A 27,808-nucleotide genomic window follows, 5' to 3' on the forward strand; every position below is an offset into this window, starting at 1 on the left:
TAGACACACAAACAAACAGAAACACACACACTAAATTCAAGCTTTCTCAACCAACGGTTGCTTCGTCAGGAAAGAGGGAAGGAGAGGGAAAGACGAAAGGATGTGGGTTTTAAGGGAGAGGGTAAGGAGTCATTCCAATCCCAGGAGCGGAAAGACTTACCTTAGGGGGAAAAAAGGACAGGTATACACTCGCGCGCACACACACACATATCCATCCGCACATATACAGACACAAGCAGACATCCTTTTGTCTTTCCCTCTCCTTCGCTCTTTCCTGACAAAGCAACCATTGGTTGCGAAAGCTTGAATTTTGTGTGTGTGTTTGTGTTTGTTTGTGTGTCTATCAAGATTCCAACGCTTTCGCTTGGTAAGTTACATCATCTTTGTTTTTAGATATATTTTTCCCACTTGGAATGTTTCCCTCTAATATATATATATAGCTATTGTTGTTATTGGGACTCATCTGACCGGACCACGGTTCTCCAGTCATCTAGCGTCCAACCGATATTGCCACGAGCCCAAGAGAGATGCTGCAGGCGATGACTGCTGTCAACAAAGGGAATTACGTCGGTCGCATGCTGCCGTAGTCCATTAACGCCAAATTTTGCTCTAAAGACATTACGGATGCACTCCTCGTACATCACACATTGATATTTGCGGTTAATTTATGCAGTGTTGCTTGTCTGTTAGTATTGACAACTTTACGCAAAAACCGTTTTTCGCTCGTTAAGTGAAGCTGTCACCAACGACGTTGTCAGTGGTGAGACGTAATTCCTGAAATTTAACAATCCAGAACACTCTTGAAACTGTGGATCATGGAATACTGAATTCGCTAATGATTTCCGAAATGGAATGCCCCGTGTGTCTAGCTCCAGCTATCATACCACGTTCAAAGTCTGTTAATTGCTGTTGTGTGGTCACAATCACGGCGGAAATCTTTTCACATGAACGGGTTGAGTACAAGTGACAACTCCACCAGTGCACTCTCCCTTTATACCTTGTGTATGTGATACTAAGAGGTGGAGCCCTCCATGCCCACCCGAGCATGATGGTGAACACAAAAGATCTGCCATCTCTGCATAAGGGAAAGTATTCCCTAAGGTGAGGTCTCGCAGGATGTGGGTACTGCGATGTTTGCGTACGTCTGGTTAAGGTAAACAATTAATACATGCTCATCTGGAGATAGATTGCATTGAAAGTCAAACAAAGTGAAGCGGCTTGAAGGGCAGAGGGGAAAGAAGTGACGAAACAAGGGCCAAGGGAGAAAAACCTCTGCGATAGTTAGGTCGGGTAGTAAGGGCAGTAGCAGATACCTTGTCGACTGCGACAGGTCATGCAAGGGTCGGTTATGTTAATAGTGGGTATTGTGAAGGAGGATACTGTGTCATGCCATTGGTCATTATAATGAAAGGAGTCTGGTGCAGCAACGCAGAGCATTGCCTTCAGCCCCTCTGCTGTGCCGTGTCGTCCGTGATTTGGCACGGCATCATCAGGCGCTGGTGTTGAAAGGCGCAGCTCGATGTTGGTCAGGATCCCCAGTTACTGCGTGACCCAGTTCTGCCGCAGATGCCCGTGCATGATGAATGCTACCCTTTTGTCTTCTCTATCCCTTGCGGCGGCTGTCCCCACGGCAGTCGACGTCCTGCCATTACCGTTGGGGCAGCGGTTGTCTGTCAAATGGACTGTGCCTGTGATACAATATCCACAGTCAACGGCTATCCTCAGGAGTTTTAGGAAACAGGGTAAAGAAAAACTGTTTTTGATGTGTGTGTGTGTGTGTGTGTGTGTGTGTGCCTCGAATTGGTACAAGCGCTCGAGCCAGTCTTCTTTTTGTCCATGAAACTATCGAAAAGGCAGTATAGCAGTATTTGTTGCTGTATGTGGTGCTTGGTCCATCGGGCGTGCATTATGAACCAGTAGCTGCTGCACCGTATTGTGCAGCATAGATATATGCAGCGTCTGGAACTGAAACAACTGCATTAACTGTGTTGCATCTAATGATTGCAACTGTGGTGCCTGAGCAGTGGGTGGGATTGTCGGGGTGGTCATTTTGGAAGAGAGAAAAGCAAGAAACAGACAAGGCAAGCAAGAAAAATACGTACAAAAGAAAAGAAAATATCTGCAATGGTCACCTGAAAACAATGATCATCAAAAGAAACCGTTAAAGCAAGTAAATGTCCCTGTAAAGAAAAGAGAAGACAAAATTAAGGCAGCAGCAGAAAGAAGAAAAAATTCGCTAGCCGCCAGGCACTGGGTTCTTCTGATAACTCGTTGCCAATGTGGAATCCTGCCCTCTTGTATCCTATAGGGTGCCTAGGATGCTGTTTTCTTGGATAGCTACACAACATACAAGCAAACGATATTAATGGATTTCATTACTGTTATTGAAATGACAGTATTTAATCTTTGTATTTACAACGAGTTGTTGCAAGCAGTTGACAACATGCAAATAATCAATGTCCTTCACTGCATACAATGTCAATCTCACAAAGTTAATCACACAAGTTAATGTGGGTCACAAGTCATGGCTTTTATAGTGCCTCTCTTCTAGTCTTTCTCTACAAGTGCGCGTCTTCTACAGTCCGGCCGAACCTGGAAGGAGCGGCGCTTATATTCTCTTCGGCTAGAGGCCACTCCTGTTGTGGTGCGGTCGTAGTCAGTGTATGTTCTTGATCATGAGGCCGGCGCTTGTCGTTACCCAGAACAATTTGTATATTTCTTACCTATAGAACCTTTTATCTATCATTTATGGTCCTTGTGTTTCCTATATGCATTACTCATACGTAATATTTCAGCATATGCTTGCTTCTCTTTAGGCAGATAGTTGTCACAACTTGAAGTTTTTAAGAGTATTAGCTTCATATTCCAAATCTATACTCCAACCTAAGTTGAACATAGCATATATTGTTCATTCTTGCTGATCACATACATGGTGTCTAACTATCTATCCTCACGTTTGTAATAGTGTTTTGTTCTCCTTCTTATTATTATTCTTCACCTCTTTCTACTCTTCTGCCTCCATCTGTAGTTCATGAGAGTCTATTCAGATTTTCAGTTACTGATTTAGAAATTTCTAGAGAGATTGTTCTCGTTGCAGCTGTGTTAATTTTAGCAACCGTAATTTCCCCCGAAAGCTTTTTGCGCTTTAATAACTTTATGCTTTGCCATTGACATAACATCATATACTAAACCATTTCTGAGACTTGTGGTAGCGATGATAGTCAAGTGCCTTAGGTATTGAATTGACATATCCACATATATATCAATTAGTGATATGAATTAATAGAGGGAAACATTCCACGTGGGAAAAATATATCTAAAAACAAAGATGATGTGACTTACCAAACGAAAGCGCTGGCACGTTGATAGACACACAAACAAACACAAACATACACACAAAATTCAAGCTTTAGCAACAAACTGTTGCCTCATCAGGAAAGAGGGAAGGAGAGGGAAAGACGAAAGGATGTGGGTTTTAAGGGAGAGGGTAAGGAGTCATTCCAATCCTGGGAGCGGAAAGACTTACCTTAGGGGGAAAAAAGGACGGGTATACACTCGCACACACACACACATATACAGACACAAGCAGACATATTTAAAGACAAAGAGTTTGGGCAGAGATGTCAGTCGAGGCAGAAGTGCAGAGGCAAAGATGTTGTTGAATGGCAGGTGAGGTATGAGTGGCGGCAAGGTTTTTCGCCTGACTCCATCAACCTCCTGACCCCACCGACACCCCGCACCCCTACCTTCTACCTTCTTCCTAAAATTCACAAACCCAGTCATCCCGGCCACCCCATTGTAGCTGGTTACCAAGCCCCCACAGAATGTATCTCTGCCTACGTAGATCAACACCTTCAACCCATTACGTGCAGTCTCCCATCCTTCATCAGAGACACCAACCACTTTCTCAAACGCCTGGAATCCTTACCCAATCCGTTACCCCCGGAAACCATCCTTGTAACCATTGATGCCACTTCCTTATACACAAATATCCCGCACGTCCAGGGCCTCGCTGCGATGGAGCACTTCCTTTCACGCTGATCACCTACCACCCTACCTAAAACCTCTTTCCTCATTACCTTAGCCAGCTTCATCCTGACCCACAACTTCTTCACTTTTGAAGGCCAGACATACCAACAATTAAAGGGAACAGCCATGGGTACCAGGATGGCCCCCTCGTACGCCAACCTATTCATGGGTCGCTTAGAGGAAGCCTTCTTGGTTACCCAGGCCTGCCAACCCAAAGTTTGGTACAGATTTATTGATGACATCTTCATGATCTGGAATCACAGTGATGAAGAACTCCAGAATTTCCTCTCCAACCTCAACTCCTTTGGTTCCATCAGATTCACCTGGTCCTACTCCAAATCCCATGCCACTTTCCTTGATGTTGACCTCCACCTGTCCAATGGCCAGCTTCACACGTCCGTCCACATCAAACCCACCAACAAGCAACAGTACCTCCATTATGACAGCTGCCACCCATTCCACATCAACCGGTCTCTTCCCTACAGCCTAGGTCTTCGTGGCAAACGAATCTGCTCCAGTCCGGAATCCCTGAACCATTACACCAACAACCTGACAACAGCTTTCGCATCCCGCAACTACCCTCCCGACCTGGTACAGAAGCAAATAACCAGAGCCACTTCCTCATCCTCTCAAACCCAGAACCTCCCACAGAAGAAACACAAAAGTGCCCCACTTGTGACAGGATACTTTCCGGGACTGGATCAGACTCTGAATGTGGCTCTCCAGCAGGGATACGACTTCCTCAAATCCTGCCCTGAAATGAGATCCATCCTTCATGAAATCCTCCCCATTCCACCAAGAGTGTCTTTCCGCCGTCCACTTAACCTTCGTAACCTCTTAGTTCATCCCTATGAAATCCCCAAACCACCTTCCCTACCCTCTGGCTCCTACCCCTGTAACCGCCCCCGGTGTAAAACCTGTCCCGTGCACCCTCCCACCACCACCTACTCCAGTCCTGTAACCCGGAAGGTGTACACGATCAGAGGCAGAGCCACATGTGAAAGCACCCACGTGATTTACCAACTGACCTGCCTACACTGTGATGCATTCTATGTGGGAATGACCAGCAACAAACTGTCCATTCGCATGAATGGACACAGGCAGACAGCGTTTGTTGGTAATGAGGATCACCCTGTGGCTAAACATGCCTTGGTGCACGGCCAGCACATCCTGGCACAGTGTTACACCATCCGGGTTATCTGGATACTTCCCACTAACACCAACCTATCCGAACTCCGGAGATGAGAACTTGCTCTTCAATATATCCTCTCTTCCCGTTATCCACCAGGCCTCAATCTCCGCTAATTTCAAGTTGCCGCCACTCATACCTCACCTGCCATTCAACAACATCTTTGCCTCTGCACTTCCGCCTCGACTGACACCTCTGCCCAAACTCTTTGTCTTTAAATATGTCTGCTTGTGTCTGTATATGTGTGGATGGATATGTGTGTGTGTGCGAGTGTATACCCGTCCTTTTTTCCCCCTAAGGTAAGTCTTTCCGCTCCCGGGATTGGAATGACTCCTTACCCTCTCCCTTAAAACCCACATCCTTTCGTCTTTCCCTCTCCTTCCCTCTTTCCTGATGAGGCAACAGTTTGTTGAGAAAGCTTGAATTTTGTGTGTATGTTTGTGTTTGTTTGTGTGTCTATCAACGTGCCAGCGCTTTCGTTTGGTAAGTCACATCATCTTTGTTTTTAGATATATATATCAATTAGTTTTGTGATGACTTCTTCAACCCTGTCATTGACATGTAGTTCACATTGCAGGATTTTAACATCCAGCCACCCCAACATCTCATTATTTCTAGTAACCACATTCACAAGACTTTCCAGCTGTATCATTCTAGCGTTAATTCCCTCAATTTTTGTGTCAGCATATAGATGTGTAACCTTCACACCCTCAGAAGAGTGCATGCTATCTGTGCCAATTTGTCAATAGTCTACAGTATACTGATGTAGTAAGCAGTAGTATACAACGTTTTAAGCAGAATCTCCTGGAAGTTTCGTTTGTATCGTTCTTCACTCAATTCCCTCATTTTATCAATTACTGGAAAACTATATAGCGTATGATTCCAGCTATCAGCTCATATGCTAACAAATTCTACATCTACATGGTTACTCTGCAATTCACACTTAAGTGCCTGGCAGAGGGTTCATCCAACCATTTTCATACTGCTTCTCTACGATTCCACTCTCGAATGGCGCGTGGGAAAAAGGAACACCTAAATCTTTCCGTTCAAGCTAAGTTTCCTCTTATTTTATTCTGATGATCATTTAATTCTTCCTGCTTAGGTGGGTGTCAACAAAATATTTTCGCATTCGGATGATAAAATTGGTGATTGAAATTTTGTAAATAGATCTCGCCACAAAGAGTGACTGCCACCCCAACTCGCGTAATGTATCAGTGACACTCCCACCCCTATTGCACTATAACACGAAACGAGCTGTCCTTCTTTGCACTTTTTCGATGTCTCTCGTCAATCCCACCTGGTAAGGATCCCACACCGCGCAGCGATAGTTTAGCAGAGGACAGACAAGTGTAATGTAGGCTGTCTCTTTAGTGGGCAGCCCTGCAGCCAAGCGACTAGCGCGAGGTTTGGTGTTCTCGTAAAGATAAGTTATTTTAGATTATAAAACACATAGATTAGTACTGATTACGTGGTAAATAAGTGTATTAGTGTGCCGTTTAAGTGTACCATTAAAGGTTTCATTTCTCATTACGTGATATAGCAGAAAACGCGAAAAGACCGTACAGTCGTATTTTCTGTTTACGTTCTGCTGCAGCAAATCTATAGAATTTCGTTTAGTTGTTCCTTGCTCTCTCCAGCAATTTAACTTAGCGTACCTCTTCATTATTTAACTAACATTTCCGGAAAGTAGCGTAAAGTTTAACTTGTTGTTTCAGAAACTTTGCACTTTTGTTTTTGTTTACACACAGTTGCGTATAGGCCAAATTTGTGTAACCATATTTTCGTGTTTATCTGTAATTTAACTGACTTATTCTTAATAAATTATTACGTTTATCATGAGTGAAAAGTGCTTGACTTGCCGTAGAATTGTTAGGTCGGGGCTTTGGTGTGATGGGTGCTGTAGTTTTTTCCATGTGGGTGACTGTAGTGGCGTGGGAATAGGGGAAGTAAATGAGACTCATCAGTGGTTTTGTAGGATTTGTAGTAGAGATAGGAAGATACTGGAACAGGAGGGGAAAATTGCTGCCCTTCAGGCTGAGTTAGACAAGGCCAGGGGAGATCTTGACAGGTTAAGGAGGGAGAAGGGTAAAGAGAGGTGGGAAGTGGCAACAGGCAACAGGAGGAACAGGCCTAGAACTTTGTCTGACAGCTTTATGGTGAATGTGGAAAATAGATTTGACCTGTTGCTTCAGTTAGAAGCTGGTGAGCCTCAAGCAGTTACAGGTGTAGACAGGGCACAACAAACTTTCAGCAGCAAATTGAAAAGTAAGAATGTAGGGAAATCAGTAAAGAGAAAGAAAGTGTTGTTGTTAGGTAGTTCCCATGGAAGAGGTGTTGGCCAACTCTTGCAGGATGAACTAGGATCAGAATACCAGGTCACCAATTTTTTTAAACCTAGTGCTGGTCTGGAGCAGGTGACAGAGGATTTAGGATCACTTTGCAAAGATTTCACTAAGGAAGACACCGTGGTTATAGTGGGTGGGGCAGGTAACAGTATTGACAGAGATCCTGGGTACAGCATAGAGTGTGACCTGGCGAAGATTGCATCAGCATCGAGGCATACCAGTGTTGAGTTTGTATCTGTTCTTGGGCGCCATGACCGACCTCATTTGAACTCTTCTGTCAAGAGAGTTAATTTGGAGCTGGAACGGCTGCTCATGTCGGGTGCGGGGTCACACATTGGTGTGGTTCATGTTGATTCTGTCAGTAGGTGGGATTATACTAGGCATGGCCTTCACCTCAACAGGAAGGGGAAGGGTAAATTGGCTGGGGAAATAGCAGGAAAGTTAAAGGGGGGAGGCACTGTCATGAGTGGTAAAATACCAGTGGTTATAGGATTCAGAAAAGACCCTTTTTTAGGGTAGGGAGGACAGAAAGAAAACAAATTTTAAGAGAGGTTAGAACTGAGACAAACCTTCAGTTTGAGAAAGAAATCAAAAAACATAATTCCAGCTTATTACATCAACATAAACAGCCATTGGTTAAGAATTTTCAACTGTCAGCAGATATTTTAACTCCATCCAATTTTAAGTCAGTCAATGTGAAATGTCAGCTATCTTTATTGCATCAAAATATTCGAGGACTGAGAAATAAAATTAATGAATTAACTATCTGCATAGATGAATTAGAGTCTTCAAACCCAGCTGACATAATCTGCCTCTCTGAACATCATGTGACCACTGGTATAGAACTTTTAAGTGTTACAGGGTTTAGGTTAGCATCTCACTATTGTAGATCAGAAATGGAGAAAGGAGGAGTTGCCACATTCATCAGGAACTGTCATAAATTTAAGAACATAGACATTCATAAATTTTGCCTAGAACAGCATATGGAAGCATGTGCAACAGAATTAGATTTTCACAAAAAATCTTTCATAATATTAAGTGTATATCGAGCACCTGCAGGTAACTTTAATCTGTTTGTAAACCACCTTGAAGCTGTACTGGCCCATTTAACAACCAAAAACAAAGAAATAGTGGTTGCTGGTGATTTCAATGTAGATTTCCTTAAAGACTCTCCCAATAAGAACCTATTTGAGTTAGTAACACTATCATTCAACTTAATTCCCACAGTAAAGTTCCCCACTAGGATAACCACTTGCTCACAAACAGCCATTGATAATATCTTTATAGAAAAGTCAAATGAACAAAATTATATTACAAAACCAATAGTCAATGGCCTCTCAGACCATGACATGCAGTTCCTTCTGTTAAATGTTAATACTGAACAGGATATAAAATCTGTTAAATCTGAGCTCAAGAGGGTAATCAGTAAGCCAAAAATTGATTATTTTAGGACACTCCTCAGAGACATTCACTGGACTGATGTTTACAGTGCTCATGGGATGAATGAAAAATATAACATTTTTGCTAATAAAGTGCTTACCTTATTTGAACACTGCTTTCCCCCAAAACTTACCAAGGTTAGAGCAAAGTCTACAAAGAAGCCATGGATTACTCGAGGAATAGGGGTATCTTGTAAAACAAAAAGAAAACTGTATCTGTCAATCCGAAACATTTCCAATGTTGATGCTATAGCACATTATAAGAAATACTGCAAAATATTAAAGACTGTAATACGGATGTCAAAGCAAATATATTACAAGGAAAAGATAGTCATATCAGATAACAAAATAAAGACAATATGGGATATAGTGAAGGAGGAGACCGGTAGAACCAGACATGAAGAGGAACAAATAGCATTAAGAGTAAATGATGCATTGGTGACAGATGTGTATAGTGTTGCAGAACTTTTTAACAAACATTTTATAACTGTTACTGAAAAGATGGGGTTGTCAGGTTCGGTAGATGCTGCTATGGATTACCTTAGACCAGACATTTCAAGTAACTTCCATAATATGAATTTGACCCTCACTACCCCAACAGAAATAATGTCCATCATAAAATCTTTAAAATCAAAAACATCTAGTGGGTATGATGAAATATCAACAAAGTTAATTAAAGAATGTGATTCTGAGCTAAGTAACATATTAAGCTATCTGTGTAACCAGTCGTTTATCAGTGGAATATTTCCCGAATGGCTGAAATATGCTGAAGTTAAGCCACTGTTTAAGAAGGGAGATAAAGAAATAGCATCAAATTTCCGTCCAATTTCACTGTTGCCAGCATTCTCAAAAATTTTCGAAAAAGTAATGTACAGTCGTCTTTATAACCATCTTATCTCAAATAACATACTGTCAAAGTCACAGTTTGGATTTCTAAAAGGTTCTGATATTGAGAAGGCTATCTACACTTACAGTGAAAATGTACTTAATTCATTAGACAAAAAATTGCAGGCAACTGGTATATTTTGTGATCTGTCAAAGGCATTTGACTGTGTAAATCACAATATCCTTTTAAGTAAACTAGAATATTATAGTGTAACAGGAAATGCTGCAAAATGGTTCAAATCTTATATCTCTGGCAGGAAACAAAGGGTGTTATTAGGAAAGAGACATGTATCAAGCTATCAGGCATCATCCAACTGGGAACTAATTACATGTGGGGTCCCACAAGGTTCCATTTTGGGGCCCTTACTTTTTCTTGTGTATATCAATGACCTTTCATCAGTAACATTACCAGATGCCAAGTTTGTTTTGTTTGCTGATGATACAAACATTGCAATAAATAGCAAATCAAGTGTAGTCTTAGAAAGATCAGCCAATAACATATTTGTAGACATTAATCACTGGTTCCTAGCCAATTCTTTGTCACTAAACTTTGAAAAAACACACTACATGCAGTTCAGAACTTGTAAGGGGTGTCCCAAGAGTATATGCCTAACATATGATGACAAGAAGATAGAAGAAGTGGACGGTGTTAAATTCTTGGGATTACAGCTTGATAATAAATTCAACTGGGAGGAGCACACCACAGAACTGCTGAAGCGTCTTAACAAATCTCTGTTTGCAATGCGAATTTTGTCAGACATAGGGGATATAAAAATGAAAAAGCTGGCATACTATGCTTACTTTCATTCCATAATGTCATATGGGATTATTTTCTGGGGTAATTCATCAAGCCAAGCTAAAGTTTTCCGGGCACAAAAACGTGCAGTAAGAATTATATGTGGTGTGAACTCAAGAACATCCTGCAGAAGCCTGTTTAGGGAACTAGGGATACTAACTACAGCTTCCCAATATATTTATTCCTTAATGAAATTTGTCATTAAAAATATATCACTTTTTCAAACCAACAGCTCAATTCATGGAATCAATACTAGAAATAAGAATAATCTTCACAAGGATTTAAAGTCACTTAGTCTTGTACAAAAAGGTGTGCATTATTCAGGAACACACATTTTCAATAACTTGCCAGCAGCCATAAAAAGCTTAACAACCAATGAAATTCAGTTTAAGAGAAGCCTAAAGGATTTATTGGTGGCCAACTCCTTCTACTCCATTGATGAATTTCTGAGGAAAACCAACTGATTTGTATATAAGTACAACATAACTTCTGCACAATTTCAGTGCAGTAATGTGTTCACTGAAAATTTGTGTGTGTGTGTGTGTGTGTGTGTGTGTGTGTGTGTGTGTGTGTGTGTGTGTGTGTGTGTGTAAGTATAATCTAACTTCTGCACCATTTCAGTGCAGTAATGTGTTCATTGTAAATAAGTATTACAGTAGTTGTATTACATGTTTCTTACCTTATAAATAAATAAAAAACTTTTTTATTTTAAATTCAGTGCAATAGTATTTGTAAAATGACTCTTAGTGTTCATTAAAAAATGACGATCATTCCACTTGGGACCTGTGGAATGGTACATTAGCTTATTTGTTTTAGTTTAAATATTTGTCATGTATTGTTGTTTTTCTGACATGTTCCACATCCTGGAGGACCTCCTCACTACGGATCAATTGGAATGAAAGTAAATCTAATCTAATCTAATCTAATCTGGGTTTGTCGCATCTTCTGTGTGTTCTGCCAACAAAGTGCAGTCTTTGTCTCGCCTTTCCCACAATATTATCTGTGTGGTGTTTCCAATTTAAGTTCCTCGTAATTGTAATTCCTCAGTATTTAGTCGAATTGACAGCCATTAGATTTGCGCAATTTATCGTATACCCAAAATTTATCGGATTTCTTGTAATACCGAGTGGATGACCTCACACTTTTCTTTGTTTAGTGGCAATTGCCACTTTTTACAAGACGGTAAATTACAGCGTCATCTGCAAACAATCTAAGAGGGCTGCTCATATTATCACCTAGATCATTTAGCTAAATCAGGAACAGCAGTGGTCCTATGACACTACCTTGAGGAACGCCAGATATCACTTCTGTTCTACTCGATGATTTACCGTCTATCACTACGAACTGTGACTTCTCTGAGAGGAAATCACGAATCCAGTCACACAACTGAGACGATACTCCATATGCACGCAATTTGATTAATAGTCGTTTGTGAGGAACGGTATCAAAAGCCTTCTGGAAACCTAGGAATATGAATCGATCTGAGATCCCTTGTCAACAGCACTCATTACTTCGTGGAGTAAGTAAGAGAATGATATTTTCTGATTCCATGTTGGTTATGTATCAATAAGTCATTTTCTTCAAGGTGATTCATAATGTTCGAGTACAGTATATGCTCCGAAATCCTACTGCAAATTGAGGTCAGTGATATGGATCTGTAATTCAATGGGTTACTCCTATTTCCTTTCCTGAATACTGGTGCAACCTGTGCTACTTTCCAGTCTTTAGGAACAGACCTTCCGTCAAGCGAGCGGTTGTATATGATTGCTAAGAAAGGCACTATTGTGTCTGCATACTCTGAGAGGAACCTGATTGGTACACCATCTGGACCGGAAGACTTGCCTTTCTTAAGTGATTTGAGTTGTTTCGCAACACCTAAGATTTCTACAAGTTTTTATCACTCATGCTAACAGCTGTTCTGCTTTCGAATTCTGGAATATTTACTTCGCATTCTTTAAGGAAGGAATTACGGAAACAGTATTTAGCAACTACGCTTTATTGGCACCATCATCGATAACATTTCCATCACTATCGTGCAGTGACGGTACTGACTGTTTTTTTTGTTTTTGCCACTGGTGTACTTTACATACGACCAGAATCTCTTTCGGTTTTCTATCATATTTTGAGACAATGTTTCATTGTGGAAACTGTTGAAAGCATCTCGCATTTTCATCCGCACTAAATTTCGAGCTTCAGTGAATTCACTGAATTTTGTGTGTTACTACATACATATGTCTCGTAAATATGTTTTAAATTCATACTGTCATGTTTGAATGTGTTAATAAGAGTAGCATTTTCTGTCACCAACTAGACTAGAGTCCAGCAATACACATGGCTCAAATACATGACGTCCACTTCATATGATGACATAAACAGAAATATTTGTGTATCTTACTTTGCTCTTCCTCTGCCACGACGTGAAATATGATCACAGTGTTCATCTTTACTTTCTGAGGTGGTGGAAAATCACTGCTTTCACTAAATGTATGTTAGATTATTCCATCAATACTGTGTACAATCGGCTGTGATAGAGTTTTGAAATTATGAATATATGTGCTCAAAGCGAATCTCCTCAGGGTGGATTTACACTGACGGAAGAAGATTAGTCTTCCTGCAATCACATGACTAGACAACGGTAGCATGTACACTGATGAACCAAAACATTATGACCACATGCTTAATAGGTTGTTTGTCCATCTTTGGAATGAACTACATCAAAAATCGTGCGTATCAGGGATCCGACAGTTTGTTGGTAGGTTTTTGTAGGTATGTGGCATTAGATATCTATGCTCAGATCGTGTAATTCGCATAAACAATGGGCCGCTGACTTGCATACACAGAGACTGCGACCAACAGCAACCCAGTGGGCTCAATAGGATTTACGACAGGCTCATTTGGTCACCGAGACATCAATGTGAATTCACTATAATGCTTATCAAACCACTGGAGCTCGCTTTTGGCTCCCAAACAATAACAATTATATTGCTAAAAAATGACATCGCTGTTGGGGAAGACATTAAGCTTGAAAAGATTCACATGTTTCGCAGTTGTCAGCGTGTCATTGATTACTGCACAGATCCCATGCAAGCACAGGAGAATGTCTCCCATAGCATAATAATGCTCCCACCAGCCTACATTCTTGGCATCTGCACATTTCGAAGGGCTGTTCACCTCGATGACGACGTTTGTGGAGAAGACCATCGAGCTACTACAGAGAAAATGTGATTCACGTGAAGAGCTGACACTTTTCTATTCATCGAAGGTCGAATCCTGATGGTCTCTTGCCATCGGGAACCGTAATTGACGATGTTGTTTGGTCAACATGTGGGCTGCTGCAGAGTTCCATGTTCAACAATGTATGATGAATGGTGTGCTCCAAAACAGTGTTGCGTACACCAGCTTTGTGTGCTTTTGGTAGAGATGTCACAGATCACTATCTATCCTGCATTACATAGCAGACGAGTCCCCAAACCCCACGTTCTGTGAAGAGTCGTGGGCATCCAAACTATTTAGCGCCTAGTGGTAGTTTCAATGCCCTTGTACCTATTTCCATAGATACTCACAATAGTAGCACATGAATATTTGACCAGATTCGCCGTTTTCGAGATACTCGTTCACAGGCTCTGTGTAATAATAATCTGCCCTGTGTCAAAGTCACTTATCTCAGTGGATTTCACCATTTGCAGCCCACATCTTCACTAATGTGATTCCCTATCTGTGTCTGTTCTGATTCCATGCTTTTGTTACTGCATCACGTGCCTGTAATGCCACCAAGTGGCATCCATCATCGTGGTGGGTAGTGGTCACAATGTTTTGTCTTATGCGTGTTTGTTATTAGGCACTAGTGAGCAATTCCTCGTGTGCCAGTTTCAAGTATAAATACAGGACCAGTTGGTAACTACAAGGCTCTTGTGACAGGGCTACTTCATCCATTCAGTCACGGTGGTGAACATGCAATTCCATTAACATGCATGGAACTTTTACAGCTGCACTTCTTTCTTTATAATCTCTTACATATAGCAAGGTATATGAAGAGACTTAAGTAAGATCACAGTTCTATGCCTACATTTAATTAATACATTTCAATTTCTTCTTGCATCGATAATAAAAGTGATTAGTAGAGCTGAGTGATGGTTTCTTTTGATGGATGAGGAGTTTTGTGCACCATCTCTAAACCAACATGTTTACAGGAGCTCTTGTTTAAGTTGTAGATAACCATAAACAATATTATTTGTGATGTTACGGTTAGCCATTGAGAATTCTCATGCAACTGGGTGAGTGATTTATCGATAAATGTTAAAATGTAGCTTAGAAGGAATATTTTTTGTTATTAATCTAGTATAATTTTGTTCCTCCTCACCTGAGTCACTGGACAGTGTCCTTATCTCTGCCTCGTAACATGCATCTAGCGTCAGGGATGGCACATGTGGACTGGCGCTCAGCACACATTCATATCGTCTTGGCCATAATTGTGGAGTACAGACATGCGCATAATTATATCACAAGTGTGTTTGAGTATATGCCATTTGTGTGTATATTTATATGATACATCTTGGTTATGTGAACGTCGGAAAACATTAATAGGTCGTAATACAAATGTATACATGGCCATGTGGGCACTGAACATTATAGAATAGTGTTCAGACTGTTTGCCATTTGGCAAAATAGCAGTAACAGTACTGCTCCTCTTCCCATACCATGGGTGAAGAACATGATTTGGCGCTGTTAAGAAAGTGTGATTTTCAAGCAGTGGAAATTCCATGACTTCCAAACAATGTAAGTAAATATGTGGAAGTCTGGCTGTAGCCACCCCTTTGTTTTGGCACAACACATATTGCATGGTTCCTATTTGGTAGGAGCAAAATGGGCAGATATTGGGAGGGAGCTCGATTTATATTGGATAATCTCTCACTACAATCCTGCCCCCCCCCCCCTCCCCACCCCCACCCTCCTCCCTGGATGACCTTGCCATGTGTCAATTGTGACCTTCAATATGACATGTAAATGTATAAGATGACACAAGTTAGAAAGTACTGCCATATGTTGAGTCAGCGATTTGGGCTCATTCTCTCACTGCCGCTCTACTATTGCAGACTGTTGACTGTGTGCAATGAGTAATCCATGATGATGTTTACAGCAAAAGAAGAAATTAGTGGCCTGTAACTACACATTCACAATTGTATCGCAATTATACTGTAGACCCATATTTACAGGAACGTTTCCGCTTCTGTTTTCATATACTTTCAACCATGTTAGTACATTCAATGTACTGTAATTTACCGAAATCTGAAACCTAATCGAGTGTGTCTTTCTGTTGCAGGCGAGTAGGGGATGGATGGCTGGAACTCCATTGGCTCCGTTACGCCATACTACACCTGTGCAGGTAAGACATTGTCTTAATATCCGTCTGATAGTTTGAAAAGTTAATTTCTTAGTTAAGGTTTTCTCATCAGTAGCCCTACGATGGGCATCAGATAAGATAAAGGCATTGGATGTTCCTGCCTTGCACAACATATGGCACAGTTGGACCTCATGTACGACAGTTCTGTACGTTCACAGCACCATGCAAAATAACACGAGCCTTGTCTGTTTAAAGAATATTTCATCGCCCTATGTCATACATTTCCAGGTGTGAGTGAGTCCTCGTTATTCAACACAAAAAAGTAACATTTACAACCTGACCGTCTCAGATGTCTTTCAAATTTGGTGCATCCAGTGATCCAGATAAGAGATGTAGAATTACCAGTTTGCAGAGGTGTAGGACAACTGCGAAGAAAGTCACAAGTCTGCGAAGTTTGGGAATAGTGTGAGATTTACATGTGTATGGTTGAGCACAAATGTCTATATTTCTGATTCTATACAGGTACAGCAATGAAACTAGTATCCCTGAAAAGCTAACGAGTAGGGTTTTACACTGATACGCAACCTTGGAGGTTTCTAAGAATTTTCATAATCAAGGTAACTGCCCTTGACTTTTGACCTTGAATATCTCAAAACACTCCACTTTCATTTTTCTTAAGAAAAGATATTCTACTGTATCGATATAGTATTTTGAACACGGTAAAAACTCTTATGAAGATGGCACATCAAAGACATCATGCCCAAAAATTTATTTTGTCAACATCAATATCCTATCAAAATGAAGGAGGTAGCACATAAATGTGAAACACAAATTATTAAAAAATACAGTTCATAAGTAACATTATATAAAAATAATGTATATATTACTGTTGTGGTATTATGATTCATTTATAGTGTAGCTTCAGTGAAAAGGCAATGAAAGTGGTTACATCAGGCTTTTTCGAATCTCCAATTAAATCTTTAATGTTCACCGGACTGATGCAGGGGAAGATCATGTTCTTCTAGTAGATGTCACTAGTTGTAGTCTTCTAAGAATGCCACATCTTCTGATAACACAAGTATTTGGTGTGGCAGGAAACACAAATGATGGAGATGGTCCATGTAGACGCAAGAACCTGGACTATACTTAATCCGTTTCTTCATAAATTTGTAAGAAGTATGCAACCATACATATAGGCTGACTGTTAACAGCATTTCTTTCCAAAGAGCAGCCACTGATTCCTCTCTGCTCTCTATAAAAGTAGAATATGTGTTTGTTTTTACTATACCTTTGTCAGCAGGTATTACACAACGAATCTTATGGGTACATGGAATTGTACTTGTATTCTTGAAACGTTATTCAGCCTTGTTGATGTCGTAGTAAAGATGTGAATCAATATGTAGTCGTAGATACACAAAGAAATATTTTCCTTACACTACAACAGTAGTTCTATTCCAAAATAATGCCATTCGAAACCTTCCTGATGGTGGCACAGATTCATGAAATTATTTCCGTCTTTGTATAGGGCAGCATTTTCATCTCGAAAGTGGTAAATGTGCTACGAAGCTGGAAAGTGACATTTTAAAAATGTATGAAATTGTACTGCAAAGAATACACACACACTGTATCATACTGAACTCAATCACATAGTTGCACATAAAAGGTGACAGTTATTGAAGTATATGAAAATCACATAAATCAGTTACAAACCACAGTGGACACACACTTCATTCAAGACGTACGTGTCCCTACAGATATTCGGATTTAGGATATGGCATGTTTGATATGCTTGCCGTCATTGGTGATTATGTGGCACAGATGAATAGCGGAATTCTGCATGACCCACGGAAGTGTCGGAACATCGATGCTGTCGATGACCTCCTGCATGTCTATCTTCAGCTCAGCAATGGTTTTGGTGTTATTGCTGTATACCTTATATTAAGCTGCACAAAAAGGAGTATCATTGTGCTGATCCAGAGAATATGGCGGCCAATCAAGACCTACGCCAGTAACCTCTATGTACCCCAGAGCCAGAATGCGATTCCTTAAGTCCTCTTCCAGGACAAGATACACTCTTTTGCTTCGATGGGAATGAGCACCGTCCTGCGTGAACCACATTTTATCGAAATCAGGGGCACTATGGATTATCTTTTAAAACCTTCATGTACAATTCGATTGTCACCAAGCCATCAAGGAGTATCACACCGATTATTCCGTGACCGAACATTGGAAACCACACAGTCACACACTGAGGGTGAAGAGATTTCTCGATTGCGAAATATGGATTCTGAGTCCCTCAAATGCGCCAATTTTGTTTATTGACGAACCCATCCAAATGAAAGTGCACTTTGTCCTTAAACCAAGCCATAAGGACATGCTAGCCCTGTTCATCAATTTTGTGGGCGATAGTGTTAGAGAAACATAACTGCTGTTCCATAGCCCTGGGGCTTAATGGCTGATGGGTTTGAATTTTGCATGGGTAGAGATGCATGTGTTCAAGAACACTTTGTCGCAGTGTCACCCTGTTGATTCCCACCTGTTGTGCAGATTGTCTGATAGATTTCCTGGGGCTGGTCTGAAACACAGTGCATTTCTTATCGATGTTTTCAGGCGATCTTACCTTTTTGAACGACTGACATGGACACTCTGTCATTACGAATCTACCCATTCTCTAAAATTTGTGAATCAAATTCTTGATTGTTATCACTCTTGGACAGGTTGTCTTCCGCTTACACATGGCTGCAAACTTCGTTTGATCCGCAGTTGGGCTGTTATTGCTCGCATAGTAGCCCTTCACAAGTGCTATACACTCAGGCACGCTGTACCGTGACATTTGCACGTGCAAATGGCCGACAACAATAAGCCGTGTGCCCTTGCGAACACTAATTCCCAACATACCCTGCAACCAAGAATGCAGGTTGAACGTCCTAACGCAAACCGTTCAGAAGTTATGACGATTTTATTTCATGTAGTTCAATAATTGTCACCCAGTATGTCACATGAGTATTTGATCAGTATTTGTGTCGATGTTGTAAGTTATTTGTAAGTTATAAACGTGTGAATTGTAATCTGTGAGCTATTCCAGAGAAATCCCTGTATTTTATCCTGAGTGGTAACGCAGTAATCACAAACAAGATATTCATTTACTCTGAGATCTTCTTTAGTGATTTTTAAAGATCAGTGAGGTGATACTGGATGATACATGAGTGTTGAAGGAGTTGTTGTAAACTCGATGCAAACACCTCAATGAAATGATCTCTAGAATTTGTTATATCTCTAGAACTACCCTATCTGTGGTTAACCAACACTTGTTTGTAATTTCGTCAATGCAATCGGTCTTGCCAAACATGCACAGTAGGGATATGCACCTAAGAAACATGCTGGAAGTGCAGAATTGCACATAACAAACGCTACACAGTGCTTACATGATGGTAAAGTGTCTTCTTTACACTTTATTGAAGTTCGCGTCATGTAGGAAGGCGGCCAAATTTTCACCAGTTTTGTGCATCCCCCTCCACTATCCACTTTCAACCAAATAATATTCACTCTCTTTCCGGGTGGCTATGAGAGAGTTACGGCTAGAGAGCGAGAATCTCGCTCCTACTTGCTGCACTGTGTGCTGTAGTCTGCGACAGCCGAATTATTCATTCAACTGTCAATTTTTTTCCTATTTTTTCTTGTGGCAGTATAGCTGTGGATGTGTATCTGTAAATGTTTAGCCGGCCGGAGGGGCCGAGCAGTTCTAGGCTCTACAGTTTGGAACTGCACGACTGCTATGGTCGCAGGGTCGAACCCAGCCTTGGGCATGGATGTGTGTGATGTCCTTAGGCTAGTTAGGTTTAAGTAGTTCTAAGTTCTAGGGGACTGATGACCTCAGCAGTTAAGTCCCATAGTGCTCAGAGCCATTTGAACCATTTGTAAATGTTTTAAGTGCGATTAAAAAACAGTCATATGACAGCAATAAATGTGAAGTGCTTTACAAGCAGGCAGGCGGATTATTTACCTTTTTTAGACCTTTTTCAAACATGAATTAAAGCAGGTCTCCTACTGTTTACAATTTAAGGCACAAGAATGGACTTTAGAACAATGTGGTGTCGGCAAGAGAAGTGGAAGAGAATTCTAAACGAAAGTGTCTGAGCTGTAAGAACCATAGAGGCATTTGGTTTCTTGTCACCTGGAAATCGCAAGGAACGTGTAACACAAATGGATGGTTTTAACAACGATGTTTTAAAGTGCTTAATGTGAATGATGAATGCCCGACATCAGTAAAACGTCTTACAGTTATGCGGCTTCATCAATGTAAAGAATTTTAAAAGACGTTGGTTTCAGATATGTTAAGGAGACAGTTTTTAGTTCAAAGAAGCGACATAAGCTCAGCACGAACTATTTCTAATATAAAGATTCACGATACAAGAGAAGGAGGTAGTTCAGCAGTGTATTACCTTGATGAAAAATGGGCCAATTAGAATCATTGGAAGAAGATCTGCTGGAAAATGAGTGATGGTACTGTCAGTATTAAAGTTCTCATAGGAATAGGTTCTCGAATAATTATTGAGCATTCCGACTCATCTTCTGGTTATGTTTCTGAGAATAAACTCATATTTACGTGTAAGAAAATCAGCCATGATTGCCATACGGAAATGAATGCTGTCGTTTTCGTGACGTGATTCATAACTATTGTGATACCTACCTTCGAAGTCGGCCATTGCCAGTTATACGTGAAACATCAGGTAGAAGCACCAGAAATGCAGATTTTTTCATCGACTTAAAAACAGAAATATTAAACACCGTGTAAATCAGACTTACGCCGATCTCCTGAAGCTTGTTAATTTATACAAGTCACATGACAGAACGTCAAACTTGACTTCCTTGCACGCGAATGGAGTCACATAGTTTTTCGTGTACCCCCTGTCACTGTCAGCGTAGCCCCTCAGAATTAATTGGGGCAAAGGTTTTTAAGGCTGTGTGAGAGAAAAAAACAAAACATTCGAGGTAACAATAGTAAATCTCTTGTGCGTGAGAAAACAGACAATGAGGCAATAGACAACATTCCGCCTGCATCATGAGCACTGTCCCTGTGGTATACTGAAAAGCTTCAGAAAGAAGAATTTGACAGGGAAGTAATGATGGATATAAGCCTTCAACGTATCATCGTAAATTTTCAGTCATATTGTTCAGAAACAGACTCAAATAGAAGTGACGATGATATTACGATATAGACTTTGGAAGAAAGTAATAATATTTCTTAGCTTGAAAGGCTCGTGGTTTAAAAAATGTGATTGTTGACATATTGGAGGTACACATAATAATGAGAAATTCCTACCCCCTTTGTGTAGGACTTTTTGTCCTTTTAGTTATGCAGATTATAACGATCAAAATATTACCCAAGCAGATGTTAACCCTTTCCCACCAGCAGATGTTAACCCTTTCCCACCATACTGTAAGCTTTAATAGCACGCGAGAATATGCTATTGGATAAATTAATGAGAAGACCGATATTTCCAAATGTAGACGTCTGTCATTCCGACTAATGCTTTCCTATGCAGAGCGATTACACTTAACTATAGTCAAACACATCCACACACACACACCTTACACATTTTTTTTTTTTTTTTAAAAAGCAGTTGCCAAGCAGATACAAAGATTTCGGTTTGTAGTTGAAGTTAATTTTGTTGTGTATTAAATTTTTACTCATAATGCAGCTCAATTTGCAATAAACAGTAATTATTGCAAGCAGTTCCAATGACCTTATTGTTAGACAATAATCATTTTGAGAAAAAGTGTACTTCACGTCTTCACAAAGCTGTGTCAGCTGTTCTCACCCCCCGACGTCATGAAGAGTAAGTCTGTGGAGCAGTGCATGCAACGTCCTCAAGACGTGAATTAATATTTATGTCATGATAAATGATCGAAATTGGTTTCAATATTTATTTTTCCCCTCATAGATTTGACCGTATAATACAATGCACCATAGACAACCGAGCCTGACTCTTGTCCGCAGATATGCAGTTGTGCATGTGCAGTTCTCATCCCCCCCCACCCTTTCTGTCTAGTCCGCTCCTATGCGCGGAAGCGCCGTCCTAGGTGACACAGGCTTTAGTTCTTTCGATTTACGCCGTACAACTTAGTATAGTGTGAGACACACAAACAAACAGCATTGGTTTCACTTGCATTGGCACGAAGACAGTGTTTTGACCACAACTCACAAAGGTTTGAACATTCATTATTTGTATCAGGGTATATAGCTTTGAAATGTGCATACAATTTTTTAATGGCTGATATAGGGCAAAATTGCGAAAAAATTCAAATTTTTGTAACTGCACAGTTTATTATATTGATTATTTAAGAATAACATGCAGAGTTTCATAATCGAATTCTGACTAGAAATATCTTTTAGAAAAGGTTATTTGGGTGGCTGTGCATGCTACGCCCTTACTTTCTGTGATGTGATCCACACCTTCTCTATGCTAGTAACTTTTTGTGCATAAATTTTTCGTTCACACTACCAAAAGGAACTGCAGATGAGTCTAGACTTCCTTTGATTTCAACGTGGTTCTTCTGTGAAGTACATGCTTCAAATTTATTTCAGTTTTTAGTTTTGCATATATCAACCTGTTTTGCTGGAAATAGGTCGAAACGCATATTCAAAAAAGTGAGGAAATGTCGAATTTCACTAGTAAAAGGTGCAGGATATTTAAATAACAGTGTTACAGATGGTGCTCCTAAGTGTAAAGAACAAGTTTCAGCTAAGTCACTGAGTTCATCGAAGAAGAAAATTTGTGAAGGAACTGGTGATGCTGCGTACAATCTAAACCATGGCTTTTCCAGTGGATTTTAGTTAACTGAATTAGAAATACTTGCCTGTATGATTAATGTTTCACGTTCATGTAGTAATTGTGGATCAAAGGGCCTTAGACTTTATGATGACAGTGAAAGAATTGTCATTGTAGGTAATATACATACTTTGTGTAAAGTTTGTAAACAAGATCTTCATTTCGAGTCTTCGGCTCTCCATGAGAAGATGTATGAGGTGAATACAACATTTTGTTACGCCTTGAGATGCTTAGGTGCAGGCAGAAAAGGCGAAAATTTGTTTTGTGGCATGATGGACGTGCCTGCATCAGTTACTGGATTCAGTGATTACAAAAGAACACTCCTCAGTGCTCTTGAAGTTGAGTGCAAGGAGGGCATTAAAGCAGCTGTTGAGAAAGCTGTAGATATAAACAGTGAAGGGGAAGAAGGACACTGTGTAGTGAAGACAGATCTTTGCGTCTCTTGTGATGAAGTGGGGCCATACATTTTTTTGTGTGGATAAAGGGGAAATCTTAGATCTCAAGCAATGAGCAAATATTTTTATCAGTGTGACGAAGGAAGGACAACAGTGCAGTGATAAAGTCTCAGAACACAAGTAAGTGGGCACCAGGAATTGCGAGGGGTTAAGTGGTGTGATAGAAGCAGGTGGGATGAAACAAATATTCTAAAGGTCAGTTGAACAATATGGTGTTACATATGTGAAGTATCTAGGTGATGGAGAGTTCAGTGTCTTTAAGACTGTTTTAGAGAGCAATCCTTGTGTCTCACAAACTAAAATGGAAAAAGTGGAATGTGTGGGGCATGTTCAAAAGTGAATGGAAGTTATACTTCTCAGATTGAAGAAAGAATTGAAAGCCAAGAAATTAGATGGAATCTCACAGAGAGGTGTTAACAGACTGACAGACAAGGAAATTCACATTTTGCAAATATATTATGGAATAGCTATCACAGGTAACTTACATTGTGTGACCAAAATGCAGGAAGTCATATGGTCAATATTCTTTCACAAAATTTCCACAGATGATAATCCTAGAAATTCCCTTTGTGACATATCGTGGTGCAAATATCTTCAGGCAGAAGCCAGTGGAATGCCATACACCCACAAACATGGTTTGGCACTTGTTGTTTTAGATGTTATAAAACCTGCTTTCAGATACCTAGCTAATCCTGAACTGCTGAAAATCAGTGTACATCGGAAAACACAGAATACAAATGAGAGCTACAATTAGCTTATGTGGATGCATTGTCCAAATACAGTATTTGTGTCCTCAGTTGTTATGAAGATAGTTGAATGTGATGCCTGTCCAGTGTTCAGTAGTGGAAATTTAGGTAGGATTAAGTGCCAACAGAGACTAGGCTTCCATTCAGATGCATTCACACTGAAGATACTGAGAAGCATCCATGAAGCATGACTGGACAAAGCCGAGGCAGCAGAAGAAAAAATGCAAACGTTGGCTAGGCAAAGACGGCAGGGGAAGGGATTGCTCTAGGAAGACGAAGAAGAGAATAAAGATTATGGATATGGACAGCATTAGTCACTAGATGTATAGCAATATTGCCAAAAACTGAAATAAAGACTTTAAATGCTATTTGCAGTAAACCAACTTTTTTGACTGATAATGTGTCTTTTCTCAGAAAATATAAAAGCTAACATCCTGAAATTTGGCATAGTTCTTAAGATTAATTACTGCATAATCCTGTGCAGCAATAGTTAATTATCTTCCCTCTGAGAAATGTCCTCTTTTAAAACTTGAGAAAAATAGAACAGTTCTGTGTAACACAAAACAAAAAAATTAATTTTATATCGACTGTGATATTAAACAAAAATCTGTTCCACACGTTTTATTTGCCTCTTATGCAAATATAAACTGTTGGATTCCAGTTTTGTTGTTTCACTAGTTTATACGAAAAGGTACATTAAAAATTCAAATTCTTGTAAAATGTATGTCGATCTGCATTTTCAAACAAAAACTGCACACGGTATCAAGCATTATGTTCTACATAATAGTCTCAATTTATACTATTCTATCTGTAATAAATTTAGACATATACATGTTTAGGTACAAGAATCCATTTTGCCCTACATCTGTCTTTAAGATTATGCAAACCTAAGTGCTTCTGCTTTGTGATCTAATTCCATTTTTTCTCGCAGAACAAAGTCTTTTATTGATGAGATCTCATGGCTAACATTGCCACCACAATAAAAATCATGTACATGTTGAACAGCTTTTTTACAACATGTCTTACTTGGTTTTGGATTTGGTGTCACTAATATACCATGTTCTTCTAATAGCTGTTTTGCTCTTCGTGTAGTGTAATTTGAAGTGGAAGTACTGTGAAAATTTGTATTTTATCACACATACCTTCCGTGCGCGAAATTCATATTCCAGCTGGGCTACTATTTCTCTATCTCCATTTCTTCCTCCACCTTCGTTAATTGGGTTTGGATGGGAATATTTTAATAAACAAAATGCAGAAATAATCTTTAGAATGTGTCCTTTAATTACCAATATTCACTTTTGCACATAATCACCAGCCAACTGGATAAATTTCTCCCAACGATGAACAATTTTTCTGCAGCCATCGTGGAAGAAGCCCTTGCATAAAAAGTTCTCGGTTTACTTGCCGTGTCAAATTTGGATAAAATCCCAAGCTTTCGATGACTACCTCCGTCATCTTCGTCAGGGGTAAAACTGACTGTCGTGGACCGGTGAGGCTTCCGCTTTTATAAGCAGTGGACGGCTTCTCATTGGGTGGATGATGTCACAGTGAAACCGGCGCCTACTGAGGTGGTGTCCTCTATATCCATAGATTTTGTTTGCATGCTTTACCCAGCATTGCTTGCAGCGCCATCCATCGCAACAGGCAGAGAAGTACAAGGAATGTACGAAGTCTCCCTCTGTGCTCTTTCTTCATCAGTTGCATTTTCCATGCATTTGTGAGTGCATAACTGGAGTCTCTGTTGAAATTATTTTCACAGAGTCTAATTTCAACTGCTTCCCTGATGACAGAGTCCCAATAGTTTTAAGCATGAGCAAGTAGTCTTGTTTCATCGAATAAAATCTTATGTTTATTTAACAAACTGTGCTCAGCCACCGCTGATTTTTCTAGGTACCTGTATCTCAGGTGACGCTGATGTTCCACACAGCGATCGGCAACAGTTCTTATAGACTGGCCCACATAATTATTCCCACACTCGCAAGGAATGCTGTCAATTCCCGGTACTCTCAGGCCAAGATTAACTTTCACGGGTCGCAGCATTTCCTTAATCTTCCTGTGTGGCCGGAAGACTGGTCTGATTTCCTGCCGGCTCAGGACCCTGCCAATCTTACTGGTTGTTGCACCAACGAAGGTGACTGTGGTGGTCATCGAAAGCTTGGGATTTTATCCAAATTTGACGCGGCAAGTAAACCGAGAACTTTTTATGCAAGGGCTCCATCATGAAAGACTTCGTAGTCACGGAAGAAGTCGACGCTCTTTCCACAACCACAGTCTCACAGTTCTTTCAGTGTCTTCCTCAGAACCATAATGATGTCCTCGCAGATCGTCTTTATCAGGAACCGATGGAAGTCAGACAGTGCTAAATCCGGACTGTGTGGAGGATGCAATGTGGTGGTGAATTCAGAATTTCATTTCGGACCGTTGTTAGCCATCGTTTCAGAGTTTGCAGCGTTGTGATGTAACGCTCTGAATTTACTGTTGTTCAACGATCAAGGAAATCAACACGGATAATAACATCTGTGTCCCAGAACACTGAAGCCATGATTTTTCCAGCTGAGGGCAGCGCTTTCAAATTTCTGTTTCTGGGGCGATTCTTTGTGTCGATATTCCATAGACTGACGTTTCGTCCCCAGGTCGTAATGGTGTACCCACGTTTTGTCTCCTGTCACAATTTAATGGAGAAAGGCGTCAAATTCATTCTCGTTACGTGAGAGGAGTTCGTGGCAAATTTCAAGTCTGTGCGCTTTCATTTCAAGAGTCAGCATCTGGGGTACTCATTGTGCACAGATCTTCCGACAGACAAACAAAGCAATAATATGACCCTCACGTTCTGGTGAAATACCAACTGTGCTTGCAATTTCTCTCTGAGTGATACGACGATCGTCCTGAATCAATCTGTCAACATTTTGCTGGTGTAACTCAGTCGTTGCTGTCCCGGCACATCTAACTCTGTTTGTCACGCAGGTCAGATGTTCCTGCTTCTACATTTTTAAACTTACTCGTCCAACGACGCACAATACTTACATCAACACAATCACCATAAACTGCTTTCATTCTATGATGAATCTCCTTTGGGGTGACACCTGCTGCCGTCAAGAATTCAATGACTGCATGTGGCTTAAATCACATTGCCCGACCGTCTGCGAAGGGTTCCATACATTGCACTGCAGCAACACAACCGTTCAATGCTAAGGCTTCGCGCCAACTGGAGCTGTAGAGAAGAGGCTACGAAACAAGCCAGTACCTGCCCCATGCCAATACCGCCAACTGTTGAAGAGTTGCGCAGGTGGAGGCATTACTTTTCAGTCAACCCTCATATTTCATTTCCACTTAACATATTTTCTGGAAGTACCTAACATAGCTGAGGCAACACCGCTGCATGTTGATTGGTTTTGTGATATTTGCTTTCTACATATCCTTCAAATTTTTTCACCCAGCAACACATTAGGACACTTTCTCACGGTCAGTTACTGAACATTCCTCAGATTCTTCTCTACTCTTGTTCTTATTTAAATGGAATGCAACAGTACAATTTTGACCTGAAATCAATTTTTTACAAGCTCCTACTGAATAATATGCAGGAAATATACAGCGCAGGTTGAATAAACAAGCCACAGCCATGAAACAGCTGGCTGGTTGTTCACTTAAAGAAGTTTTCACCGATTTATCAGTATAATAGTTACTGAATACACTGATGATTACAGAATTTTGATACTATATTGATGTAGAAGAAGTACATTTTTGGCAATG

At 40.4% G+C, this 27,808-nt stretch overlaps 1 protein-coding gene across 2 annotated transcripts in view; it reads left to right on the forward strand.

The window, feature by feature from the left end:
• Positions 1–27,808, forward strand: part of LOC126417061 (caspase-6-like) — a 193,710-nt gene that overhangs the window by 120,482 nt on the left and 45,420 nt on the right. For both annotated transcript variants that reach the window (XM_050084957.1, XM_050084966.1), the window contains exon 5: positions 16,004–16,066. In XM_050084957.1, the coding sequence (XP_049940914.1) occupies positions 16,004–16,066 (63 nt within the window). The remainder of the gene's footprint in view (positions 1–16,003; positions 16,067–27,808) is intronic.

Source organism: Schistocerca serialis, chromosome 1 (assembly GCF_023864345.2).
Source record: "Schistocerca serialis cubense isolate TAMUIC-IGC-003099 chromosome 1, iqSchSeri2.2, whole genome shotgun sequence".
NCBI classification, from domain to species: Eukaryota; Metazoa; Arthropoda; class Insecta; order Orthoptera; family Acrididae; genus Schistocerca; species Schistocerca serialis.